Source organism: Pundamilia nyererei, unplaced genomic scaffold (assembly GCF_000239375.1).
Source record: "Pundamilia nyererei isolate P.nyererei 1_Seehausen unplaced genomic scaffold, PunNye1.0 scaffold00012, whole genome shotgun sequence".
NCBI classification, from domain to species: Eukaryota; Metazoa; Chordata; class Actinopteri; order Cichliformes; family Cichlidae; genus Pundamilia; species Pundamilia nyererei.
In genome coordinates this window covers 3,816,763-3,843,371 of record NW_005187413.1, presented here as the reverse complement: position 1 = coordinate 3,843,371, position 26,609 = coordinate 3,816,763, and the positions used below count along the sequence as shown (strand labels likewise).

Below are 26,609 nucleotides of genomic sequence, written 5' to 3'. Positions count from 1 at the left end.
GTCTACATGAGGACTACAGCTCCTTCAGCTAAAATAGAACAAAGATTGAAATGGTGGATGAAATCACTTCTTTTGTATAAATTAACTAAATTAATACAGATTTTACTTGCTGTCAAATAATGTTTTTGTTCTGTTTTTTAATTTGTTGTTTGTGGTTGTATTTTGCTGGTTTCTGTATTTTAATTTATTAGAATCTATTTTAATCTACTGCTTCATTGATGTCTTTTTCTCTTTGTAAGGTGACCTTGTGTTTTAGAAAGGCGCCCTTAAATAAAATGTATTATTATTATTATAAACTCTTGGAAATCAGATATAAGATATCTATATTGCACAAAGTTAAAACTCGCAGGCCTAAAACACTCTTAAATGACAGTATTCTCTTTTTTAAATTCTGCCATATCTCAGTTATTGTGCTGAGCAATGGGGTAAAGTATATGACATCACTTTAAAACTCTTAACAACAATTAGGACAGCACACAAAGTGGGTTCAAGATACCGCACCATCTGAACTCCGTTAGTAAAACTCCATGATCTGTTTGACTTGAAAATTTGAGAATTATGTTCAAAGCAATACGTGATCACCTTTTGTGATTTATAGAAAATGGCAAGTTCAGTAGATCAGTTTAACGTCGTCGTGTTTATTTTGTTTCTCTCTTTTGAGCTTGTGAATGAACTCAGCTCAAATCAAAATACGACGTGAGATTTCTAAAGTATACTGGCTCTTCTCATCCTGACAGTTTAGTCGGTGCAAATGACGTGGCAAGCTTTGACAAAGAAGAAACATTACATCCCTGCAAGGTGAGACACGCTATAACACATTTACCTTGAAATAATGCCTGAGGTGTGGTGAGATTAGTGGTGAAGTATGGTAACAGTCCACCTCGAACCACACATACACTCCATTGTCAGCACAAATTCATCTTCTCAAAAAGCATTCCTGTCTGTTAAGGAGCTCAGACTAAATGGTCGTTTGAAGCAAAGAAAAACGCTCCAAAAACAACCAAAAACAGGCATTTAACATGGAATTAAATGGCTGAATTTACCACCAGCTGGTACATTCAGCAATGATAGGGCACAAGTGCAATGATAGTGCACCAGGTCCTGCATTTTTTTTTAAAGACCACAGAACCTCGTGTATATCACCCAGCTTCCCAGCAAGGTCTTTGTAATAATTACCAGACAGTCAGGCAGGCAGAACATTGTCTTTTTCTTTCTCTATGACCTTTCTCTAATTGCCTTCAGTTTGTTGAACAAAACTCAATCGACTCTGCAGAAATGTGAATAACACAGACTAGTCAACTGATCCTTTAGTTAGTCACCTATGTGATCCCTCTGCTCTGCTTTGAAGCTAAGATATATAGGCTTTTATATACTTTATATTTTTATAGGCCAGTATTTGTACCATGGTGTGTTGTTCCTGGATCAACCCTAGTCAGGGTCCTCAAAAGGACATAAATGACCCCTGTTTTGTATCTATAAATAGATAATAAAACACGTACCACACAGACACCACTACTGCTTCTTTAATGCCTCTTTCAGCTTAAGCCCCTTCCTCACAATCAATCTGCACTTAGTACGAGGGAGCAGGCAACAGAAAATCCCGCATACCTGCCCAGGCATTCCCGGCATGTGGTCGAAATTTCCAAATTTACTTATGTTCACATTCTCCAAAAGTAAAGGTGTGGTTCTACCTTGTTGCAGCTTGTCTGCAGCCAAGCATGCAAGGATGTGTCCCTAAAAGTAACTTTATATATAAGACTGTCTGTAAAACTCCCTTGACTAGCACTGTAATTAATACCCTATGAACAGCTGAACTTGCTTTTCTGTAACCATATCGACAATCCAAGTTGTGCAAGATTACTGAAAATACTCTTTCACTTTTACCTGTTTAGAGTCCCAATAGGATGATCAACTTCATTGGTAAGCATTTGTTAAGTATGGTGATAGTAATTAAGCATAATGACTACAAGCAAGGAAACTAGCTTGTCTGTGACTGTCAAATGTTCCACTAGAATTAGTGTGGTGTGGTTGCACATCCCAACTAGCCAGTTAAAATTTTGTTAAGACATGACCTTTGAACATCGGATGCAACAAGCCATCATTTCTTTCTTTTATTAATCTTTTTAGATTTGTGTAAATTTAGCACAAGCCAAACACATACTATGAAGTCATACCGACCTTTGACCACCAAATTCTGATTTCTTCATCTTTGAGTCCAAGTGGATGTTTATGCTAAATCTGAGGAAATTCCCACAAGGCATCCAAGAGATGCCACATTTAGGACAAGCTGACAACACGATGAACCACTAAATGTCCACATATACTCACTTTACCTTATCGCCGTATAAACAAAAAGTGGTTTTAAAAGGAGGAATACACTGTACATACTCAACATCAAATTACAGCAAACAACTTAAAGTAAAACAAAAAAAATTCTGTGTTGCTGTTTGAGCACAAATTAAACAAACAACGACAGCATGTTTATTTGTGCGCTTATAGCCACATAACAAACATACTGGAATTCAGGCCGTTTCACTAGCTAAACTCATCTGCTGCCCGTGTGACATACAGATATGATAAAAGAAGTGTCATTGTTTTTTGAGCAAGCTTACCTTTAAAGAAAATTTCTAGTTCTAAAATAAATAAAAATGAGCTGTGGATTAGCAGAGTTACTTCGGAAAACACTGACACACTTGCCATTTAGGTTCGAAGACTTTAATCTGCTTGAAGACGCATGCAGTCTAGGACTTTCTTTCATTCAGTGCATCTCTCAAGTGAATACTGAATGTCTGGGGCCAGTGTATCTTTGTGTGTTTGCACAGAATGGAGAGGTCATTGGGGATAAAAGAGCATCTGAACAGCGGTGGGAATGCTTATCAGCTCAACCCGACTTGGTGTTTGTCTTTCGTGTTTGCCTCAGTTCAGAACCTCATAATCAGCCTCTCACCACCCTTTGGGGTAAGGTCTATTGACTCACAACACATGTCACTGGAGCTGATTGCTGCTTACCTGCGCCTGTCAAGGAGAAATAATTGGCACCAGATTACATCTTATCTTAGAGCTTCCGGATGCTGTCACTCAGATGCTCTTCATGCTTGTCTGCTACTGATACACGGTATTAGTGTGTGTGTGCGCGCGCGAGTGTGTGTGTGTGTGTGCTCACAGAGAAAGAGGTAGAGCTCTCTGATCCTCACATCAAATCAGAGACACCTGTCTCCCACTGCACAAATCGAAGGCAGGGAAAGATTGATTTAAGTTCACTTCCTGAGTGGAAATGAGAGATTATAACAAATCTATTTCTGCTGTTACAGATGACAGAAAAGGTTAATTAAAGCACATGGGAGAAGAAGATCCCTGGTTCAGCTGACAGCAAAGGTCATGCAGTTTCTCTGTATCTGGTCCACAAACCTGACCTTTGTTAAAGTTGCATTATATGGTATCTATATGACGTGATCAGAAACAAGAGCAACTACATCCAGAGACTGAAGAGGATTGACTTGCCTTATGGCTTTTGAACCCTCAGACAGAACAGCAAACATCAATCAGTTATTACTGTTGATTTTCTTTTTTAAAGAAAAGCAAAAATAACTTCAGGCTTTTTAAAAACACAGTGTAAGAGTTTGATTGAAACATATTTAAATAACCAATACAAACGCTTGAGGCGGTTCCCGGTCCAGAACGCTGGCTTTTCTCTCTGTACACAGTGCCACAGACAGCTGTCCTCAGCAGAGTTGAGGGTGAAAGGTTAAAGGACATGAGGGGTCTGTGGTGAAAGCTCACAGTGGCCTCCTTACGTTCAGCAGAGCTGGGTGGTCATGATGATGTTTGGGTGGGGTGCTTAAAGAGGATGGGACCGGTGAGAGGTGGGATATTGAAAAGTCTGAATGGGGGAGGGCACAGTTTTGTTGACTCTCTTCCTCTATAACGCTAATCTCTAGATTTTAAAGAAAATAACTGGTTGTTCCTTACTTTGGTTTCGGTTTTATGCCATAGCATTGTGCGCTCTTGTGGCTGGCTGCTGTATGCACGAATGTTTGTGTACACGTATGGCTGGGATGGTGTTTATGCTGTGATAAAGCTGTTTGTTGTTGTAGCTGTGCCATCGCTTGCAGCGGGCTGGTCAGGATGGCGGCAGTGGTCAGTGGTGACAACCTAGTTTAGAAGGATTATGGAGAGGGCCGAATAATGAGACAGAGCGGGTGTGAATGAGCGAAAAATCCTCCTCTCCCCGGCTGACCTTTGGCCTGGCACTTAGAATAAATACTCTCCCTCTTTGTCAGCTGCACTAACACAGAGCCAGATGTATAAAGATCTCTCAAATGAATCTTCTGATTCCTATTTATAGTTTTTTCCTGATTCTTGATTTGATTAGGAAAATTTGCATCTTTCTCAAGCCAAGTTGTCAGTGGAGCGGTTCCCTTCCTGCTGACTTTAGCCAGAACTGAACAAAGTGTAATTTCCATCATGTCTTTTGGCTTCCTTGTGTTGCAAGGTTATTGCCAGTATGCTGTTAGCTGGGGGCAATAAGAGGAGGGTAATTAGAAGGTAAATTTAGAGAGACCATTAGCAGCAAGTGTTGACTCAGGGTCTACTGGGGACAACTGCCACCTCTACCTTCTCCGGGTGTTCCACTCTCAGTCAAGCACTGAGAATCTACTCTATTCCCTATGGTGATTTTTCACCCACAACAGCAAATGTTACGGTAGAGGAGTGAGAATGGAAGGAGGAGTCCCGAGGGTAGAGGAGGCTGACAGCGAACCTAAGAACTTCCATTTATCAAAGCAGGCAGGAGAGAGCCATAGAAACTCTGAGTCAAACTCTATGAAAGCTCCTCTGTACAGCCAAGGCAGAGAGGCTGAGACTCCTCTAGAGCTGCTTGAGGGCCAAAAACAAAGCTCACAAAGGCACACAGAGGCTCTTCAATTCTAATCATGAGTTGGAGTGAGGACGAAAACACCCTGATTGTCTGCCCAGCTACACACAAACACTGATTAGGACCTCCGCTGCCAGGTTAGTTAAAAAACAAGAGATGGAAGAGAGACTTAAAAGTCAACAAAGTAATGAGCAAGTATGATCTTCATCAACAATATACAAACAGCACAAATACACAGAGATCAGCCACAACAACAAAAACACTGACGGCTAAGTGAAGAGCTTAGAAGTGATTAACATTAATCATCTTGCATGCAATGTTCTGATGGGAACCTTTGGGTCCTGGCATTCATGTGGGGTCTACTTCTTGGTAGGTACCACCCACGTAAACACTGATGCAAAATAAACACACTCCTTTATGGCAGACAGGCCTCCAAGCTCCCTAGATCCCAATTTTATTGACCACGAGATGCACCTGAACAAGAATGATCCATGGAGGCCCTAACTCACAACTCAAAGGACCAAAAGATTCACTACCAGCGTCAAAGTGCAAGACCCTCCTGCGGGTTTGGACACATCACACCTGTTGTGGCAACATAAGGTCAACAGATCAGTGTATTCCTTCATTGCCCAGGTAAAGTTTGTGTTTACGTTTTTGTTTATGGAGACTCATTTTAGCATTTCCTTTATTTATTTATTTTGCATCTAAGAAACTATGGCTTAAACAAACAGTGTATTGGTGAACAATCCCTTGGGTGGTGGTCAGCCTCATCAGATGAGCTGGTCACGTGGTATGATGTAGTCCAACTCTAATATCTTGGACAGAAACTGGAAACTTTATTCTTCTTCTCTTCTGGAAATCCAGTTCACTCCACAGGCAGCCATATGTGGGAAGGTGCAGGCACAAGTTTTTTCAGCAAATCCTCCTAAAGGTTTAATGTAAGTGACAAAAATATCTAGCGGCTGTAGAAATCGGGACTCTTGTCTCTCAGGGGGAATGGAGAAAACAGTGTTGCATTGTTTAAAAACCACACCGTCCACAGAGGAAGGTGGCCAGACAGATTTGGAGGTCACAGGAAACCACTGCTTATTTGAGGTTCTGAACTGACGGTCTTTTGTGACACCACAAATATCATTACAAATCTGATAAAAAGGGTTTTGTGCATTAATCAAGCATTGTAGTATTGTCCAATTGGAAAAACTCTTAATTCATGTCCAGATAAGCCAATAAACAATGTAACAATTTATATCAGCTGGGATCAAAACGAATGAACTTTTAAATTCATATTTTTGAGAAAATTACTTTTGAATTATTCCTTTAATTTACAAAATGAAACCAAATCATTTCCCAGAGAGGAGCGACATGTAAACAAATATCTCAAGATCATTTATCACGTTGCTATCCAGCAACGATTTCTTCACACTGAACATTTCCATCAGCCTTGCCCACCACCCAGAACAATGTGGGAATTCTTTAAAGATATATGCATACAGCTCTAGTAAATATATTATAGCAGCTATACCACCCCTATTTACATTAAATCATACCTGCTTAACGCCATTTTCATTTATCAACAAGCTTCCTCAAACACCTCTCATATTCTTTGGCTTGTCTGATCCTGCTAGTATCCACTAGCCTCTGTCTGCATACCAGCCCACTGAGATAACAAATGCCTTTTTTCTGCCGAATCTTTTTCTCTTTTCTTTGGCACCCAGCATGCTGCAGGTGGAAAAGGTAGAGAAATTCGGGAAATGTGTTCAGTGAAGATGTATTTTGCTCCTGCTGTCACTCTTGTTCTTCACCCATTTAAATTAGATGTATAAAGAGGGTTCTCAAGTGGCATGTCTAATAACATTAGGCCTTTTGAACAAGTTTTAACATTTTTATTAAAAAACAACAAAAAAAAAGAACATAAAATGTATTTTTATTGCTACTCACCAACTATGATATTTGATTGTGTAAAATAAGATGATCAGTAAAACTTTGTAATATTAACATAACACTGCCATTACACCCCAATGATCAGACAGGCCAAGCTTCAAGGCCACCAAAATCTCTGAAATGATCATTCTACAACCCACTGATGTGGAAGTGCCAGAAGCCCATCTGAGTCAGCTCAGTTGACATTATGCCACATACCCTGCTGCTGCATACATCCACTTGACCCCACGTCACAGCTACACAATAGCGGGGTTACCCCCGACCAGGTACGTGTCACCACACATCCCCAGTTCAGCCTTGTGCACTAATGCTGCATGACAGGCAAAAGACAACCAGATAATTCTCGACAATCATGCGGCTGGTTGTTGAGCGGTGTGGTGTGGTCGTCCGATGGGCTGCTGTAGTTTGGACCTCCTCAGCTGTCTGACAGGCTTTGTTCTCAGAAACTGTGGAGTTACGCGTTGGTGCAAGGGCAGAAGCAGGCATGGAAGCTCATAAGACCTTAGTGTCCTTTTGAAGCCAGCTTAAAGGGTCCAATTAAAGGAAATATCATTGTAAATGTTTCCCGCACCATCTGTTGCACTGTCACATTCTTGACAGACTACTGACACCATTTATTTGACAGTAGCAGAATAGCATTGGGTATGACAATGGTATTCTATTGGCCAGTCAATATCAGTATGAAATATCTCAACTTTGGATGAAATATTCATTGAATTTTCTAGAAATTTCCACACATCCCCAAGAGGATGAGTACCAGTGACATCTGGGGATCTTCCTGAATTTTTCTCTAATAGTTATTTCACCAGATATTAGCTGCTGTTGACATTCATGTCTCGTTTGGAATTGGAGTACACTGATAAATGATCATTTGTTTACATTGAGATATATTACAAAAATATTCCCATAAATATAAATATTTATGGGCTGCCACTACGAGCAATTATTGACTGAAACTTCCATGAAGGTCAAGATTTTTCAAAACACTCCCTCAAGAGATGATCTTTCCCAGACGAATCAAATATAACATTCCTCCAGTAATCCACTCCATTAAAGGCCAGACTGTGCACTGGTCAACCAGCAGATCAATGGCATTGATCCCACAAGATGACTGTAAAGATAATTACATTCAGAGGAAGAAAACCAACAAAAACAAAACTCTGCCTCCAAGTACAAGTACTGAAACAACAAAATTGGCTAAAAAAAAAGTTAATTAACCTGCAAAGATTCTCTTGAAAGGTGAACATATACTCAAACATACACATATATTCCCTGAAAAGTTTTTATAGGTAATACCCGAGCTTCTTTTACTCAGGAGCAGCCCAGAAACAATATTATGCTTCTTCTTATGGCCGAGGCGAGAGTAGTTGAGCCCCACTAATGCCTGATGTTGTTTTAAAGCGTTTCATTTCTTTGATTTAAGCTGCTTACACCAAATATCTCCTATAACTAAATCCCCCTGAGAAAAAGACCAAAATGAGGCAGCAACTATATCTCTGTGCGTCTGATTCTGTGTTGTGTGCCTACCAAGTCCAGCAGCCTTCACTTCTGTGATTCTTTTATGTTTTGTGGCTTTTATGCAAGGACTGACACTTCAGACAAACTTATATTCTGTCTGCAGACAACAGCAGTTATCACTGAGTCTAGCATCCCACTGCCTCTTTTCATCAATCATCTTTTGTTCGTCACCCTTTAAACACTAACCCTTTTTGGATTTTAGTACATTTGCAAGCATTAGAGAGATTCAATGCAGGCTCACATCAACACAAACACATGCGTGCACACGGGGGTTTGATTCTGACATTGAATGAGATCAGCGGGAAAGTTTGGTGAGAGCTGCGGGAAGAAAAGAAAGTAGGGAAGGCCAACTGGTGAGAATTAGCTGACTGGGTGCTGTGAGTGAAAGAGCATCCATGTTAACTGTCTACTTGCTGTCTGTCAGTCTATCTGGCATAAATAGGAGGAGATGAGTGGGGAAAACAAAGTGGGAGATGATGACCATCAGTCAGGGGTATTCATATTTTCTTAGCGCCTGTATGATGGACATGGGCTATAGTAAGAATGTGGGAGTTGGGGAGAGGAGAGTAGGAGCAGAAAGGGGGGAGGGGTAACTGAAAGAAACGTAGAGCCAAGAAGCTTTAGAAATAACTCGGTTTCGGGATATCTTTGAGATCTATTAATGCATGCTTGTTTTGCATCTGTGGTTTACAAAGGGTCTCTGCAAAGACAACAAAATGACACAGTGGCAGGAGAGCTAATCCTAACTTTAAAGTGCAAAAATACATCACGGTTGCAGCAGGGACTACAGGTGGAACTATATTCTCACAGACAAACAGTGAATTTCAATGCCATGAGCTTTAGTGTTACCTTTTTCTTACAAGCAATATCAACTTCCACATGTGACTACAGAAATATTAAGCTCTGAAGTGAAAGACCTGGATTATTTAAAAATGAAGGGGCCTTGCAGAAAATAATTACAGGCTAAAAATGATCATTTACATTCCAGCAGGTTAAACATGCGCTTTAAAAGCAGAAAATGTCTTTCAAGACGAAACACGTTGGCAGCCATTATATCTTTAATGGATAAAGTGAATTGTCTGCTGAAGGTGGGCCCCACTCTCTCATACCACCCTGCAATTAAAGTAAAGCTATCCAAGGTCAGGCTGAGTGACAGGCTGACAGACCTATAGATTACTGTCTGTCTGTGTAATTCACGATCCTTTCTGCTTCTCTTGCGGACTGGCGCACACACTCTGAAATTTTTAAACACCAGTGCTTGGTAATTTGGCAGCTTTTATGTTTGATAGACAGCTGGGACATCCTACCTTGTGACCCTTGTGGCCTTTTTTTCCCACCCATGACCACGAGGGTCAGCATTCAGTGGGTGTCTGTTTAAGAACAGAGCTCAAACAATGTGTGAATAGCTATGGTTAGGTTCAAATTCATTCGAAGTTTCCCAAGTGAAACTGTGATACTGAATGGTGAGATTTTTCGCAGATATAGGAGGCAGAGGTATCAAAATTGGCAGAGTTCAAAGTGAGGAATGGAGAACAGATGGATAAAATCATAGAAAAAACAGATACAAGATAACTTGTCTGCCCTACACAGCCCACATCAAGGCCTGTCACATAAGACCTTCGTGTCAATGCCGTGCAGCAATTACTGCACTCCAGGCATGAAATGGGCAAGTGAGATTGGCCTGTGTTCAAATTGCAAGCTTTATCAATTACATACACCATGTGGAACAAAACTGTGGATGCAACGGATCAGAAAATGGTGAAGAATTTTCTGGTATGTTATTGTTGGCAGTTCTGCTCTGTGAGATTTAGTATGCAGTGGAGGTAGATAAGAAATGTTGAAATGACCTTTTCAGCAGTTAAGCAGTCATGACACAGTTAAGCCTCCACCAGCACATTACATTGTGCTTTAAAATTCAGTGGTTCGTAGCTATTTGGGTTTAGGCTCATATGTCGCAGCATACATACTGCTGTCTGCACTTTTACATCCATCATGTTTAACAAAAGAAAGTATTAGCTGGAAGCACGTTTTGATAGGAGAACGATGACGACAGATAGAGAAACACGAAGAGCATCACAGAATGAGAGGAAGGTAGGGCGCTTATCAGTTGGAAGGAGGCGCCTTGCGTGACAGTGGGAAATGCTGGTCACAGTCACCCTCCATCCCTCCTTGCATGGGGTGCTGAAAGAGGCCAATGATTGCACAGACACATAGAGGCTAAAAATGCTCTTATCTTGCACTGTCATACCTTGTCATAAATCAGTGCTTAGCCATCCGCTCTGCACTGATAAGGAACCCAAACACAGACTATTCTACATCAGGAATGGAGAGAGACTTTTTTCCTTTATGAGTGGCCCCTCTCACCCACTCGCACTCCCATCTCCTGTCTTCGTTATCATTTTTTCATTCATCAGATCTGAACGGCAGACAAGTTTCTTTCTTTTTTTTTGTGCCTGAGATTTGTTTGTTTGCAGCTTGCCATATTTTCTCTTGTAGCTTTTCCAGCAGTCTGGTTATGATCATCTGAAGAACTAGTGAATCATCCGCAGCACTCACACATGATAGAGCTGGAAGAGCTGAGGGATAGTCTTTTGATTGTCATGCAACTGGGTCCTGCAATAGAAAAATATTTTGCAACAAAGATATTTAAACTGAATCTGAAAATAGGCTGTCAAGAGACTACTGCGATACAATAAGTGTATGCTGCGCAGTTTATCTCATATTTGGTAGGCGAGGCAATACATAATCCCCGCAGCTAGTTTCTTATCTTAACAATTTATGTGTTTTCATAACTGAGGAAATATTCTTAGTGCTTTTTCCCCCAATGACCTTTCCAATTACCTTTAGCGTTGAGATAACCTTTACAGACATTATCACTTTCAGATAAAAAAAAATAACTCACTCAGGTTATATTAGGCAATCTTAACACTTAAAATCCTTGAAGCACTGGAGCATGAGGAAGCTATCATCCTAAGGGAAAAATTACACTTCTCATGCACTCCATACTGTATTATTTATATCTTGTCTACTACACAGAAATTTCATTTTGCTGTCCACAATACCCACTAGGCTTAACTTCCTGTTGGACAACCCTGTGTGTTTGTAAAAATGCTGGGCTTCTCTGTGGAACTGAAGCATTGTAATTTTGTGGGGTATTTGAGCCTTTATTTCATAAGGACAGGCGCTGAGGAAAAGAGCAAGACAGCAAGTTTTCAACCCAGGGATCTGCTGCTCCCATGTGCTACATTTTGACTATCAGCTTGACTACACATACAGCAGTAGTTTTGGGGCAGTTGTGACTTGGGATCGTCTACTAATCAAAAGGTCGGTGGTTAGATCCTTCAACTTGTATGTCAAAGTATCTGTGGGCAAGACGTGGATTCATCATGGGCAACTCTGGATTCAGTAAGTCTGTGAATGTTAGGTTAAAAAAATTGAAGGTAGTGAAAAAAAGCACATGTGTGTGCATGAGGCTTGTAGTAACAAATCATTTTGAGAGCTTAAATTGAGCAGAAAAGCACTATATAAGCACCAGTATCTATTTACCATTTAGTTTTCACTGCAAAAATAAACATAATTCAGTTAAAAACCAAACCATGCAAAAAATGTTGAAAAGCAAACAAGGATCCTGTTGCTTTTAGGGTCTAATTTGCTCATAATGTCTTGCAATGATTTGTGAATACTCATGAACAGAAGGTTTAATAGGACGGTGTAATCTCGCCACGGTAGTGAAATGGTAAATTTCACACTGTGCACCAATCCTGTTTGTTAATGGCACTCGTGTAATCAGAGCCACAGGCGAATGAATTCGAAGCATCTCATGCTTTCTAAATACGATAACACTTGAACGAAGCGTCATTTGGATTGGAGATCATACTTTTTGTTTCCTCTGTCTGATTCTCAGCTGAACTGACCGCATTAAAACTAAATCTGTCAGCCATGGAAAATAGTTTGTGCCTCTGTGTTTGTGCCAAGAGGTGCTGCCTCTTCTAAGGTTCCTGAAAGGCTGTCTGTGGTCTTCCATCATTGTAGTGTGGTGAAGCACAAGATCCAGAGGAGCATCAATCCATCTAACATGAAATCCTACAGAACATGAAAGCCCAGGATCATAGCCAAGCTTTGAGTAATGACTGTTTTGCCATTTGTGCCAAGAGGAGAAAAAGTGAGAGACGAGAATGATGAGAGGCAGAGGGAGAGTGAGCTGAGGGAGGCAAAGGACAGACAGAGATGCTTTGAGCGTTAATGCCATGCCAATGTATGCCACTCCCCCTCTGCCTCCCTGGGGACATGAATGAAGTAAATGAATGATGGACCCAACCCACATGAACGCCCCTCTTCTATTGAGACCAAGCAGTCCATTCACGGGGATGAGTGAGGCGTCGACACCAACAACAACAATAACAACAGCAACATAGGAGGCCTTTACTCCCATTTCTCATTCATACATATGTATGCAGTAACACAGGCACACACATATGGCGCATACACCATGGACAACACTGCCAACATACCATTAAGGACACCTAGAGAAGGTTCCTGAGAACAGGGCTGAGTAACAAAGCTGGAGGAAAAGGGGCGTAAATAGGCCAGGCATGGAGAAAAATCTTGGCATCGCGTCAATGCAAACGCTACAATGATTACGGATGAGAGGCCATATCCTCCCATCCACAATCGGCACATTATCAGGAAGCACATCAGTGTATAAACCCAGAAAACACAGCTTGGAAAACTCATGTTCTACCCCATTCTGCCCTTCCTATTGTGCCCAGTTCCTCTCTGTTGCTCTTCCAGGACTAAATGGGTTCAGGGGGGTTCTCGGCCACACAAGCGTGATCTCACTCAAAGCTCTGACCTTGAAACTCGGTCATTCCTTGCCTGAAGCCAAAGCAGCTAATGGAACGTAGGAAATACAAATCCGATTCAAGCGAAATCAATCTGACAAGGAAAGCTTTGCTATTTACTGAGCATTTACATCTCAAACTTTGAAGGTGGGTTCGGTAATGATGTTAGCATCTGACAGAGGCTCGGTTTTCACCAGTTATGCATCATGCAGAGAGAATGTATGTAGAGCATATGAAGGGAGAGGTTAGTAACTAAATGATGAAACACAACTCTGACAGGAGGCAGGAGGAGGAGGAATGTTCTCCTCCTCCTTTTTTAATCCAATAGTGAGACTGCTGCAGCCTCCCACAGACTCATGGTCAGACTCAACCATAGGCCTCATTTCTGCCACAATCACATAGACAGCTACTTGGTAGTTATCCAGTGTGTATACTCAGAGACTTTAACAGACTACATCTCCCACACCTGCAAAAGAAAAAAAAATCATACGATTACAGGTATTTGATGTTATTCGGCTTTCTGCCTAAAGTCAGCTTTGGCCCATCACTTAGGAAAGCAAGCATTTCCCATAAAACCAACTTGGCAATGTGTAATGGTTGTGAAATATTTGTACAAGTTTGTACTTTGCTTTCAAAACATTTTGTGTTGCTGGTGAAGACATGTGTGACACACTTGGGGCTTTAGTCCAAATTTCTTAGAGCACTCCTAAGCCAATCTGTATGACAATATGTGCATGTGAATAAACACACAGCAGTTTTTATGGATTCCAACATTAGGCTTCGCAGCACAAGGTTACAGCCAGGCCATTGGCACAGGACTGACCTGTGGAGGCTGTCCATGAAGGCACAAGCTGAAGTAAACCATCTTATCCAACACTCACATACAACTAATGGGAAGCAGACGCAAAATTCGACCCGAGTATGCCTTTTGCGCACCCACGCTCCTCTCCTCCTTTTCATTCTCAAATCCTTCCATTTATCCACTCTGCTCGGGCTGAGATAGCAAACCTGACACTGATGCCCTGTAGTCCATTAACACTCTTAGAGCCTTCTCTGAATCAGCTCTGTTGCTCCCTTCACCTTTTCCTCCTCTCAGCCTGTCTTCCCAACAATCCTCATTTCTCTCTCAACCCTTATCTGGCATTCTCTGTCTTTCTGTATGTCCTCCTAGATATCTGAGTTGGAACAAGGCAAGTTCAAAAGGCTTTTATAGCATTTACAGTCGTTATTATGTGCTTTATACATTTTGATTTTTCAACTTTTATTTGTCACTATCTTGTGTATGTGACTACAGTGCTGTGCTATGCATACTGATATCTGTTATATACTTTAAATGAAGTTTTAAAGTTTTTTCTTTTTTAACTGGATTTCATTAAAGTTGAACATATCACGGGAACTGAGCCTATCACAGTTCAAGTCAGATTCAGATAATACTAGAGTGATGCAGCTGCAGAAAATCCTCTTAGACACATGATACCACTGATAACTCTTCTACACATCATCGCTTCTAATGCAAAGTCACTCTCAAACAGACCTGTTATTGCAGATAGGACCAGGCTGACAGGAAAAGCCCCCCAAAAGGATGAAGACTCCAAGATTGTATGTGTTCTAATCCAACTAGATCAATCCTTTCTGTAAGATGCAATGGTTTGAACACTAGACAAGCAGTACAATCAATCCGATTATAAATGTTGCCTGCAGAATGTACTATGCAGATAAATGTACATGTCTCAAACAAAACACTGGATAGTGATTTTGGAGAAAATATGTTCTGATTATAAATATTACTGTTTCAGCCATAACCGATACTATTGATAAAAGCTAAAACAACAACAAATCCTTGCACTTGGAACGCTTCTTTTAGCAAAAGTTTAGTATTTTTACTTGGGATACATTAAAGTTGCTAATTTCTAATTCACATGATAATAAGTTTGGGGAAATTTCACTCACATCTGAAAGGCTTAATTTATGTATTATTTGTACTGGAAAAAGCTATTTATCAGATCTATAGTCACTCAGGTCTTTCTGTGTGGAGTTTGCATTTTGTCCCAGGGCCTGTTTGGGTTCCCTCTGGGCACTCTATCAACCTCCCACAGCCCAAACACATGCATGCTAGGTTAATTTGTGATTCTGAATTAGGTGTGAATGTGAAAGTGAATGCTTGTCTTTCTCAGTTAGCCCTGCAGCAGACTGTTGACCTATCCAAGCTGTACCCCGCCCCTTGCTTTGTGACAGCTGGAATAGGCTCCACCCCCACCACAACCCTGAATTGGATAAGCGAGAGAAAATGAATGGATGGATATTAAATGTTTGAAAGCCTTCCAAAGTAAAAGTGAAGCAACATTACGTTGCTATTCAAGGTAGTTTATTTAGTAACACAGACACATACATTTAAAGCCATATAAGACAGTAATGTATGTACCCTGAAAAGTATACCATCTAATATTTTCAAAATGGGCACCATAGGAATGAGGTCACTGGCACTGCGGTAACTAGATCCAAACACTGACAGACAAATAAAAATGAATGATAGCTGTCTAAGATAAACAAGTAGAAAGGTGCCCTTGACCCCCTGTCTCCTTAATTTCAGTCTGAGTTGTGAACCCGTGAAGACTCCCACACCTCAGTCACATCTGGAGACCAAGTCTAGTCCCGGTGGAGCCTCTGCACAGAACTAAATCCTTAATTTATTCGTTCCCCAATTCTCTATTTTTTCAGAAGATCACACCACAACCTCATCAAAGTCTATTGTTTTAACAAATGTATTGTCTCATTTGTCTTAACTGAGCCTTGGAGACTGGATGCTGCTGCTTTACCTCAGGGTTGCCTGAGAGTAGACGAGACAGCAAACATCTGGGGAAATAAGCACAAAGCTGTGATTGCATCCCACCTCATCTCTGTAGAGAGAATCATTTGAACCCGATTCAGTTTGTGAGGAGTGACAGGTAGATGCTGCTATGGCAACCAAACCAAAGCAGTGTCATAGATAGCAGCTCTTTACAGAGGAAGCTCTGCAAGCATGTGAGCACCCACACACACATATGCACACACACACACATGCACACACAAACAAACAATGCAGACATAACCGCATGGACTTAAAATGAATATTAGAAGACTCTCCCATTCCTCCCTGTCACTCTGAATCTTAAGAAAACCGCAGCATCCTCTGTAACTCCATCTTTAAGCACTCTTCCGCTCCCTCGCCGTCCCGCCTGTTCTGCGGGTGGTGAGGTTCATCACAGCCTGCTAAATAATCTGCCTTTAATAAGGATTAAAATCACACCTCAAAAATTACCGGCTTATTATTGAACTATCCCTTACAAAGACTACAATAACTAATTTTCTTCAATATGTCTCTCTAACATGAAGGAGTAAAAAAGCATATGTCTGACATCTATTTTTATCTTGTCTGCCACTTTTCGATTAAAAAAGAAAGAAAGAAAGAAAGAAAGAAAGAAAGAAAGAAAGAAAGAAAGAAAGAAAGAAAGAAAGAAAGAAAGAAAGCAGGGACCTGAAACACAAACACCAGGATGTACACATGTTCAGACTTTCTATCACTCCCCTACACATCCTTCACATGGAGGTGCATCCATCATAGTGTGACTGTCTTTCTGTCCCTGCTGAGTGTTGCCCCCTTTACACAACTCACGAAACTGTAACAGCTGTTAATGCATCCCGTGCATGCCGAACAAGTTAAGTACATCAGCCGTGGAGCATCCCAAACACGAAGCTTAAAGGTTGAATGTGTACAAAAGTGATATTGTGCAAAAGCTAATGATTATGATTCATAGTATGATGATACCAGTTTTGCAATTTAAATGAGTCAAGGTCAATATTGTCCAGTGGAATGACTAAAATTTGGGCAACTTGAATTCATCATGGTATCAATTTTGCACCAATCAGCTGCGGCACACAGACACTAACCGTTCTATCTAATATAATATATGCATGTTCATATTATATGTAGAAACCTTTCATAAGGCTGTCATAAAACTTCATTGTTTTTATTGGTCAAACAAAGCGATTCTTTTTTAAAAAAAACAATGAAAATGCCAACAGTGTTAAGAAAAATCCTAAACTCGAGGCCTCTCTCCTACAATGTAGTTCTAACTATAATATAGTCTAACGTGTACTTTGTGGGTCACCAGTTTTAGGGAGAGAAAACTTTGCACATGCACACAAAAACATACATTTATCAAAGCACAAATTTTCATCGTCATAAAGCTGTCAGTGCAAGGTGAAGGGGAGGAAAAAGTAAACAAAACCCAGACGTAGGGAGTGAAAATAGTTAGACCCAAATTGAGGTTAAAATATGTGAATTTATAGTTAGGGAGGGCATTGTCTGCACCTATAGCAAAACTCATGTCGGTAACTCAAAAAGTTTCAACTCTGAAATGACATAAAGATATGTCATGCCCTGCATGTTCATTTTTAGTCGCATCTGCTCTAAAAGCTTATCCTGATGGAGCTAGATGATCACATCTGCTCCTCCCCTCTACAAATAATTAAAACTATGATTAAAATGCCTAAAAGTAGGAATCATAAATAGCAGGGTGATTACAGTTTCATTTGAATGTTGAGCATTTTTATCACCACAGGGGGACAGGGGGTTCTGCATGCCAGCTCAGAAAAAGTATTTAAATTGAGGGAAAATGTTTTCAATGTGGTGCCTTTCATTGAGAGCAATGATGTGTGTGTGTGTGTATTAGTCTCTGTGGCATCATTAAAGAGTGGGGAGCCAGTAATTTACAGAGTGAAAATTACTATAAAAGGGCTACATAATGCACACATATAATTTCCTTTCAAGCTTCAGCACTTACTGCATGTTAGTTGAGCTGGTACGTGAAACCTTCTTTAGCCTTCAGATGTCCACCCACTCCCCACTTACACATTCACTTGCTAGCTCACCGTTGTAGCTTCTTCTTAAGTAAAGTCTGGGCAAAACAGCTGCCCCTTTTTTTGCATTTTGCACGTGCTAAAACGACATGCTCCTGCTGTGGGTTGCACATGGGGTGATCTCCTCCCGCTGCTCACACTGCCAGTCTCATCAACAGGCAAGTAGAGAGAGGGTGTGAGTGTAGAGTAAAGGCAGAGGAGGAGGATGACGAGGCAGAGGAGGAGAGGAAGATAAAAAGAGAAAGAAACAGACAGGAAGGACACTATATTTAGCACCGGAGCTGTCGCCTTCTGTTTTTCTCTCCTGAATAATCATAGTTTGACAGAATGTATCCTGCAGAGCAGAGGTTGCTGGGATGCACATCCCTCCCCTCCTCCACAAACATCGTCTCTTGAGAGAAAGTAGCAAAGTGTAGTAATAATTGCTGAGGGCTTGCGTGCCACAGTCAGCACATATTACATTCTGGAAACGTTTTTGATACCATTGCATTCTGTAATGGAGATACTAGGAAAAACCAGATTATGTCTACAAACTGCCAACAGGTGCAGTCTTGCATGGATGCATACAGTGAGTGGAGTATATTGAAATAGTTCAGCTAATTAAATAGTAATATGAATTTGGGACATTTATATATATATATAAAAAAAGCCCTGAACCCTCCAACCTCTATCTTCACACAGAATTTGCTATCATGTCGGCTGGGGAAGTGAAGGGTTGTGCTAAATGTGTTAACCTCAGGTACCAGTGACATTGTGCTGGGAAAGAAGCAAACATGCACAGCCGGAAGGCAGAGTCGCACACAGGGTTTGAATTTGATAACGCTGTATACGGTTAGAGCAGCGCAAATGTGAACTTTAGTTGGGACAAAAAGTGTATATGTTTGCCAAAAACTACTTCTTCTTCTTCTACTACAAGCTGTCTTAAAAACAAACATCAGTTGTTTGACAAAAATGTTTCGCAATTTCAATTTTGCCTAATATTCTCACTTATCTTTAAAAATACAAATGATTTAATTCTAAATTTTTACTTATTCGTGATATTGGGCGAAAAAAAATGTAGAAGGAAAATGTAAAACTTTTCTAACTCCAGTTTGCTTCAAATAAAAATAATGAAGAAATGGAAAGGATGCGAATACTTAAAACTATCTGAAAGAGTGAAACAACAAACCAGGTGAGTCACCCTGGAGCAGCACACTGAACTAAAGATTCTGTGCAAAACTTTCACATTCAGATCAATTGAATTATCCCTTTAGAGCAACACTCTCAGCTCCCGCCACCTTTAGGTGAGTCACATAGCTCCACACACAAAATAATTCATCACTAGGAAAAGCAATAACATAAGCACCCCTCACTATCAGGGATAATCTTTATTTATTCAATGCTAAATTAATGATTGTATTGTGGTAATGTACACTGTACGCTTCTCTGTGTGATCAATTATGTTTAACATCTCCGTTGATGCTGCATGTAATACAATAACATCCAATGTAATGTGCAATGTGGTCTGATGAGAAAACTAATTAAAGGCATTAGTTTTGTAACTGAACAGCAAGAAGATTTAGAATTATAAACTCGCTGGCTGAATGCATTTGCCATCTCCCCGGTGATTTGCTAGTATAACATGATGGTTTGGTGCAACCTCTTTGCCTTTGATTGAAGGAGACCGAATAAGACAATTTAAGAAGGTTGCACGTGTTTTTTTTTTTAACATCTACTGAAATGAATCAGGCAAAAACATATTCCCAGGCTTAATATCCAGCCTGAGCAGCCAAGGATCATGTGCAAGCATGCAGGTTAGCTGTGGATAAGCTTTCAGCAGCTCATTGATTGCTAAGACTTGATTGCAGGCAGGTTTGGCTGAGGCTCTTAACTCTGTCTCCGGTGTCAAAACTACATAAGAAGCAAGCAGGTTGGAAGAGGTGCAAGGGGAAAAGGGTTTCATTAGTGTCCCTTTGATAATCTGTTGAAAATGATGTGTTATCTCACGGTGAAGCAAGGGTTATTATTAAAATGCTTACTTGAAACACAGGAGTCAAAAAGATGCATGTAGTATGTAGGACAAATTTCTCTTGACATGTACCATATAAATGTACCTATAGTCACAAGAGTCAGTGAAAGGACTCCATTTGTGTAGTCAGAAATAGAACAAGCAACAAAATTCCAATTATCCATAGATTAAAGACATGAGGGACATGCCAGTATTTCTGATCTTCACTCTGAAAACTGCTGGGAGAGATGAGCAGATAGTGAAGTCTTTGTTCAGGCGTGACAATCATCGACTCATTAGATGGGACAAAAAGTCTGTTTGGGAGGGAGAGTACAAAGACTGAAGCCACATTAGGACTGTCCCCGAGAGTTAGTCCAATTACAGGACGGCCTGGCTTCGTCTTTGTTTCTCTGCTGCTTTCTTCTCAGAAGTAACCTTGCACCCAGGTGTTCAGAGGCTGAAGAAAAACAAAGTTAAATACTTTCAAATGTGCCTGAGGATTAGCCTAACAAGCTATTACTTGTTAATATGGTGCCATTCTCCCACAGTTTGAGGGCAGTTAACCTCGGGTGTGACTGGCTTCTGTTTGCAGGGTCACAACCTCTCAGAGCCATGCACACTAAAATAGCACGTGATTATAGGCCTTGTTTAAAAGTAAATATAGGAGTTCTCAGCAGCTGATCTAACCCATTCTTGCTCAGTCTTTATGACAAAGAGTGCATGTACATAACTGCATAAATGTGACTTTTGTTGTAGATGGGAGTTTAGATGGGAGTATTAAAACTTCACATTTTTTACAATTACAAGGAGAGTAAAGGATCCAGGGGGACTTTATGTGCTGTTTGACAGAGTGATGCATGCTATGTGTGTGTCTGCATGTGTTTGTCAGCTCTTTTGAAGTCTGGGTTGATGTTCTGCTTTGAATGGACATTCCTTTGGTCTTAGCCTCTGTTTGCACACTTGGCCCTTATCACAGTTAATAACTCAGCCTGCCCTAACATACTCAGTAGCTGCTTTAGTCAGACTTATCGGCTTAGGTTCATAGTTGTGGTTTACAAGGCAAACCTTTGTTTATTTTATGTGACAGAGAGAGCAAAACTGAAATTATGAAGCAATCCATACAGTTAAGAAAACAAAACAACACAAAAAAACAAAATTAAAAATTAGAAGGCCGAGTAAAAAAGCCCAGAGTCGAGCAATAATAGTGCAGGACTTTTTTTCTTTGCAGTCCCAAGAGAATCAACAATATAAAACACAGTTAAACACGGTTAAATCTCATCGTTAATAAACTATACGTGGAAGTGCATGTAGAATGTGTTTGAAGGAAAGTAAGTAAATGGATAAAACGCAGTACTAAAGTTGTATGTGTATCTTATTGTAATATTTATTATGCACAACTGTGTGTAGCTATGTGTATGACCCACAGTCTTTTGCTTTGATAGGGAGCAAACATTTGAAAGGCAAAGACAAATTGTGGAGTTTTTTTGTAACAAACTTGGATTTTAGCCAAACGCAGCAAAATCTTCTCTTCCAGCTTCACAAAATGCAAATAATCAGTAGAAAGCGATACTGTCTAACCTTTATGGATAAATATGTGAAGCTGGGTCATAATGAGCAAATTCAGCATTGTAGTACAAAAACAACAGCTGGGAACACTTGGCAGCATAAATTAGTATCTCTGTGTTTTATTTTAACTCCAAAATTGAGATGCTTGTTAAAATAGCTTGATGTTATCTTACGGAGAATATTTAAAGTGAACAAATTTGCATGGTAGCGCTAGTGTGATACACTGACGAGTTAAAAAAAACATTAATAAAAGCACATTACACAAGTATTCCCAGCGGTACTGTGCAAAACCAATACAATTAGGGAATGCAGAGCTTAGGTGCATTTCTAGTCTTCAGTTATCTGAAGTTGCCCTGTGAGGCATAAAGTAACCTCGAAAACTAATTAAAAACAAAAAGGAACTCATTAAAAGAAGTAGAAAATAAATGAACTCTTTTCTACCAAGTAAATGTGCGACCATTAGTGTGTGAAATCCAGCTTGATTAAAGACAAAGAGAAGTAGATGGGATTCGAGGGATGAAGAAAAACAAACAGATAAACAAAATATCTGAGGAGAAAAACCGGAGAATCGGAAAAGCCCCTGGAGCTTTTTAAAATCAGCTTAGCATAAAGATTGCAATATCAAGTAACACAATTGAAATTGAAGCAAACACCAGTGCTGTAAAAACACTTGACATGTAACATAAGTTACCGTCTGAGATATCTGTGATTTCATTTTCAGAAAAATGAAATCCCCCCCCCCCCACTTGCTTTTTACCTTCAGCATTCCTAGATGATCACATTTAGGCACATTTCTAATACAAAGATGAGATTTGAAGTGCAGTAATCTCATAAAACGACCAGGATCTGACCTCATCTGAGAATTATTAAAGTGTTTTTAGGGACAAGTACTATAACATGTCAAGAACAGTTATGGATGCAATGACTATTCCAACAATGGAATGACAAAGCACTCGACACACTGCCACTGAGGCCTTTTAACGGGACAGATCAACACACACAGGGTCTCATATGGCACTGGCTAACATTCATAACATGCTGGATGTGTACCCTGAGTTTGTGCTCAGCCAAGTGTTAAATCTGACTTGATTTCAGAAGAGAGCCGAGGTCACAAAAAAGGCCTGTTTAGGGAACAAACTGCATCCAGGCGATTGGATGAAGACATATTCTCTTACCCTGAATAGTCAGGACAATCAGCAGCGCATCTCCTCATCCCGCTCATCAAGCCTCTCTCACACAATCACACAATCAAACTCAGTGTTAACCACTGAAGGGACAAACGGCAGGCTTGCCAAGACCTGAATTCAGTCGGTGCCAGCAGTTAACCCACGAAATCAAAGAGTGCTGACCGAAGTGGCAATCAAATCTGCATGTCTGAAGAGAAACAGAGAACTACACCAACTAGGTCACAGACACTGCATTATTTTTGAATGTCTTACCTTTGAAGGACAGGAAAATTCTGGGAGCAGACAGGGGCTCGCTGGGAGGGGGCAGCCCCCCAGATGATAAAGCTAGTAGGGCCAGCAACCAGCACAGTTTGTCCCACAACATTGTTCCTCTGTTTGTTAACAGGGACAAAGGAGAATCCAGGAGCTGAGGGACAGACAGGGATGACCATCAAACAATGAGCAAAGCCCTTTCAATTCACAAAACTCGTACAGTAACCAACTCGTAGTTACTAAAGTAATTTGGTTGTTTCCTTGCAATCAATGGCGCATTATGCAGCTACTTTTGCCTTCATTAAAGTCAGACCACACAGAACAGCAAGCAATGAGTGAGATACATGGCAAAAAATTGGATATGAATTAATGTAGATTTTTTTTCCTTTTTAAATTGGTTGCCTATCATATGGTGGAATCGCAACTTGATCGTTTCATTTTATTAAGCAGGGAATGGGCTGGAATCTCCTTCCAGCTGCAAATACCGCTGCCCGCCCCTAGCCACTCTCTGCAGATCTTTACTTTTCGAAACAGTGCAATGAAACGTGCGTATAAATAAACGTTTAAGAGTTTAAAACAGTAACTGTTAGTTTATAGCGAGAGCTTCGTTTCACTCGTTGTACACGGAGCTGCCCCCTCACGCCTGGCGCGCACCGGCAGTGCTCACAGACTAAATCACAAAGCGCATCAACATGCTGTTATCCGCCACAAAGAGAGCTGAAGATAATGTCCTCATAAAAGAATCTGAAGAGGTATCCGCGTGTGGATCAGGCGGCACAAATGCGCGTAACGCCAGCGCAAAAAGTCACGAGAAATGCCATCTGAAGCGCCAGATTTGGAAACAATAAAAAACAATTTTAGCGAAGGTGTTTTGCCGTAATTGTCTGCGCATGCCACAGATGTTGTAAACGCGGATCCGAGCATGAGGTCAAACTGTCAGTCAGGGTTTAAGATCAAGTTCCACATTAAGCCCCGAAGGCAGAACTCCAAAGCCGACCGTTAACCAAAATAAAGGCTGACTTGGCTTTTGAGTTATGAGGACACGAACATGAACCACGTGTCATTTATAACGTTAACGGGGATTTTAAGCGGTCAAAAAGAATCCGCTGATAACTGCACATACGTTTCCTCTGAAGGTACGACATCACACGAAGTCAGAACTTTTAAGGTCTTTAAAAGAAACTCGCACTGGCGATTAAACACACGCTGCTCTTGGCTGTTGCAATATTTCAAAACAGTATTTCAGAGTATCGCTCATTAAAAACGACCTCCCACACGCGCCGGAGAGCCACACCAAAATATAAATATGCGCAAGCTTGTGCTAAACACGAAACATTTTTAATATTCAAGGAAATTTTTTTTTACAGACATTTCAAATACATCTTCTATTTATTACAGATTCTATCTTGCACACACGGAGACATTCTTATTACTCGATTCCATTAAATGTGGCTTCCTATTGATTTAAGAGCGCATCTGTCAGAAAATAAATACTTAATTTAACTTGTCATGTAGCTGAAAAGCACTTAGATTATGACCTACCGTATGGTGACGTCCAGAGGATATTATGATATAGCTGGTCAGCACTGAAAACCATCCACAGATTGTTTGAGCTCCTCTGTCCGCAGGCAGGAGTATCAGTGTATCCGCCGCAGATCCCACACGATTATCCCAGAGCCAAATAAAGCTTGGGTTTAAATCAACTTGAAGCGGCCGCCTTAACTTGAAGTGATCTCTAAATCGCATTAACAGAATCTGTATTTTCCAGTCAAGAAGGTGACCAAGAAAGAATTGTTCCTGGTGCGTAGAAGGGAAGATCTTCAACCGTGCGCAGCGACGCTCAAGTGTGTAGTGCTGGGAAGCGGCTTTTGCAGGTGGATAAGCTGAGGTCTCCCGGCTGTGGACACACCCATGGGGGAGGGAACCTACCTTTAGCATCCGTGTGCGTCGTCCCTGCTCAAAATTGAAGAGAAAACGTCTCTGCTCTGCACCTTCATACACTCCAGGTGGCTACAAAGGTAAACTTACTCAAAAGAAAGCATGACGCCTGCAAGTTAGTGAGTTTTCATGTTACTTTCAACATTGCATAGAAGAGTTGTCGCGCACCCTCTGCTACAACTGTCACAACCACTAACTATAAGTAAGCCTCACAGAAGAATCAGTTTTTACCTTTAATGACTTGCATCAGGGAACATCTGCATTCCCACTGCCTGTAATAAACATATCACATTTTCCATATATTCAGAATCTTCTGGAATTTTAAGTGTTAATAGTAGAGCATGAATAATGCTGAGTTCACCACCCCGTGAGATTTTTTTTATTCATGTTCACTCAGTGTTTTCATATCTGTAAGCATTTATCTGTGTGACAACAAGGCAAATTAAGTTAAAGTTTGTGGTAGATCAAAACAAAAACAAAAGTTCCTTTGAAGCTCTCACACTAGCTTAATAATTCTAATTCAACACCACAAGACTTGATTTCATAATAATAAACACATATAGAATCTAACACTGAAAGCAGGGAACCCGTGATAATGTCTGAATGGGCTGTCCAAACTACTACACAGCTCTTTAGAGCTATAGTACTGCACATCCCGCGTGTCCAGTAGTCTTGTCCTGGCAGTGTCGTTGTATGGAATGGGACTTCCTCTTTTTGAATGCCCCATGAATCACTCACTAGCTTTTTTGACTCAGGCAGATAAGAAAGAAACAGAACAGCTGAGATGAGAGCATGCTCACGTTATTCACATGAGAAACTGTTTAAAAAATGGCCAGATGCAGATGAGGTAGATTTCCCCAAACACCTTGGCGACCTGACAGTGGATCCCTGGCTCTCGCCTCAGACAGGCATCAGATATTCATGGGCAAATGGAGCCTTAAATCTTTTAATCTCACTTGATCTCCCACCCTGATCACACCGGCTTATTTTGCTTCTTATTCAGTCAACACACAATGCAGCTGATGCCCAGTGTACATGCTTATTATTCCATAAATGCTACATGCAGTAGCTTAGGTTTCATGCAATGTTAGGGGATATTGCAATTGCTTGACAGAGCAGTTGTAGAATAGTACAGGAACATAGAGGGTATAAATGCCCATTCAGTCACAGCTGGTTGGTTTGTCATTTGCTATGGGTTTGTTAACTTATTAATACGAATGAAGGATCATAAAATATTTCTGTAAAATGTGTGAAAAAAACAGTGACAATTGCATATTTATTATGTTACTTTGTCCTCAACTTTATGTTGCAGTAATTCCTTACATAAAAGCCACTAAAGTACCCTTTAGTTCCACAAAAAAAAAAAACCCTCAAAAAACTACACTGATTCTCTGGGTGAGATTTTTGAGTTTTCTGTCCTCTGAAAGATGTCTTGGAAAGACAATCACCGCATCAGGCTATGCAAAAGAGGCTTCATAGTGTGCCTCTTGGCTTTGATGCTCAAAGCAGAGAAAGGAGGAGTGCTCTGCATCAGCATTTGCCATTAGAAGTGTTAAATTTCCCCTGATATGTGCAAAAAGCTCTGAGAAACAATTACCCCCACACTC

General features: G+C 40.6%; 1 protein-coding gene across 1 annotated transcript in view; it reads right to left on the bottom strand.

The window, feature by feature from the left end:
- The window catches only part of sema3fa (sema domain, immunoglobulin domain (Ig), short basic domain, secreted, (semaphorin) 3Fa), a 46,099-nt gene extending 21,175 nt beyond the window's left edge, over window positions 1-24,924 (bottom strand). The window contains exons 1-2 of the mRNA XM_005724526.1: window positions 24,607-24,924; window positions 23,065-23,218 (exon numbers count right to left, since the gene is read on the bottom strand). Coding sequence (XP_005724583.1) covers window positions 23,065-23,218; window positions 24,607-24,810 — 358 coding nt within the window. The 5' untranslated portion in view covers window positions 24,811-24,924. The remainder of the gene's footprint in view (window positions 1-23,064; window positions 23,219-24,606) is intronic.
- Window positions 24,925-26,609: the final 1,685 nt, after the last annotated feature.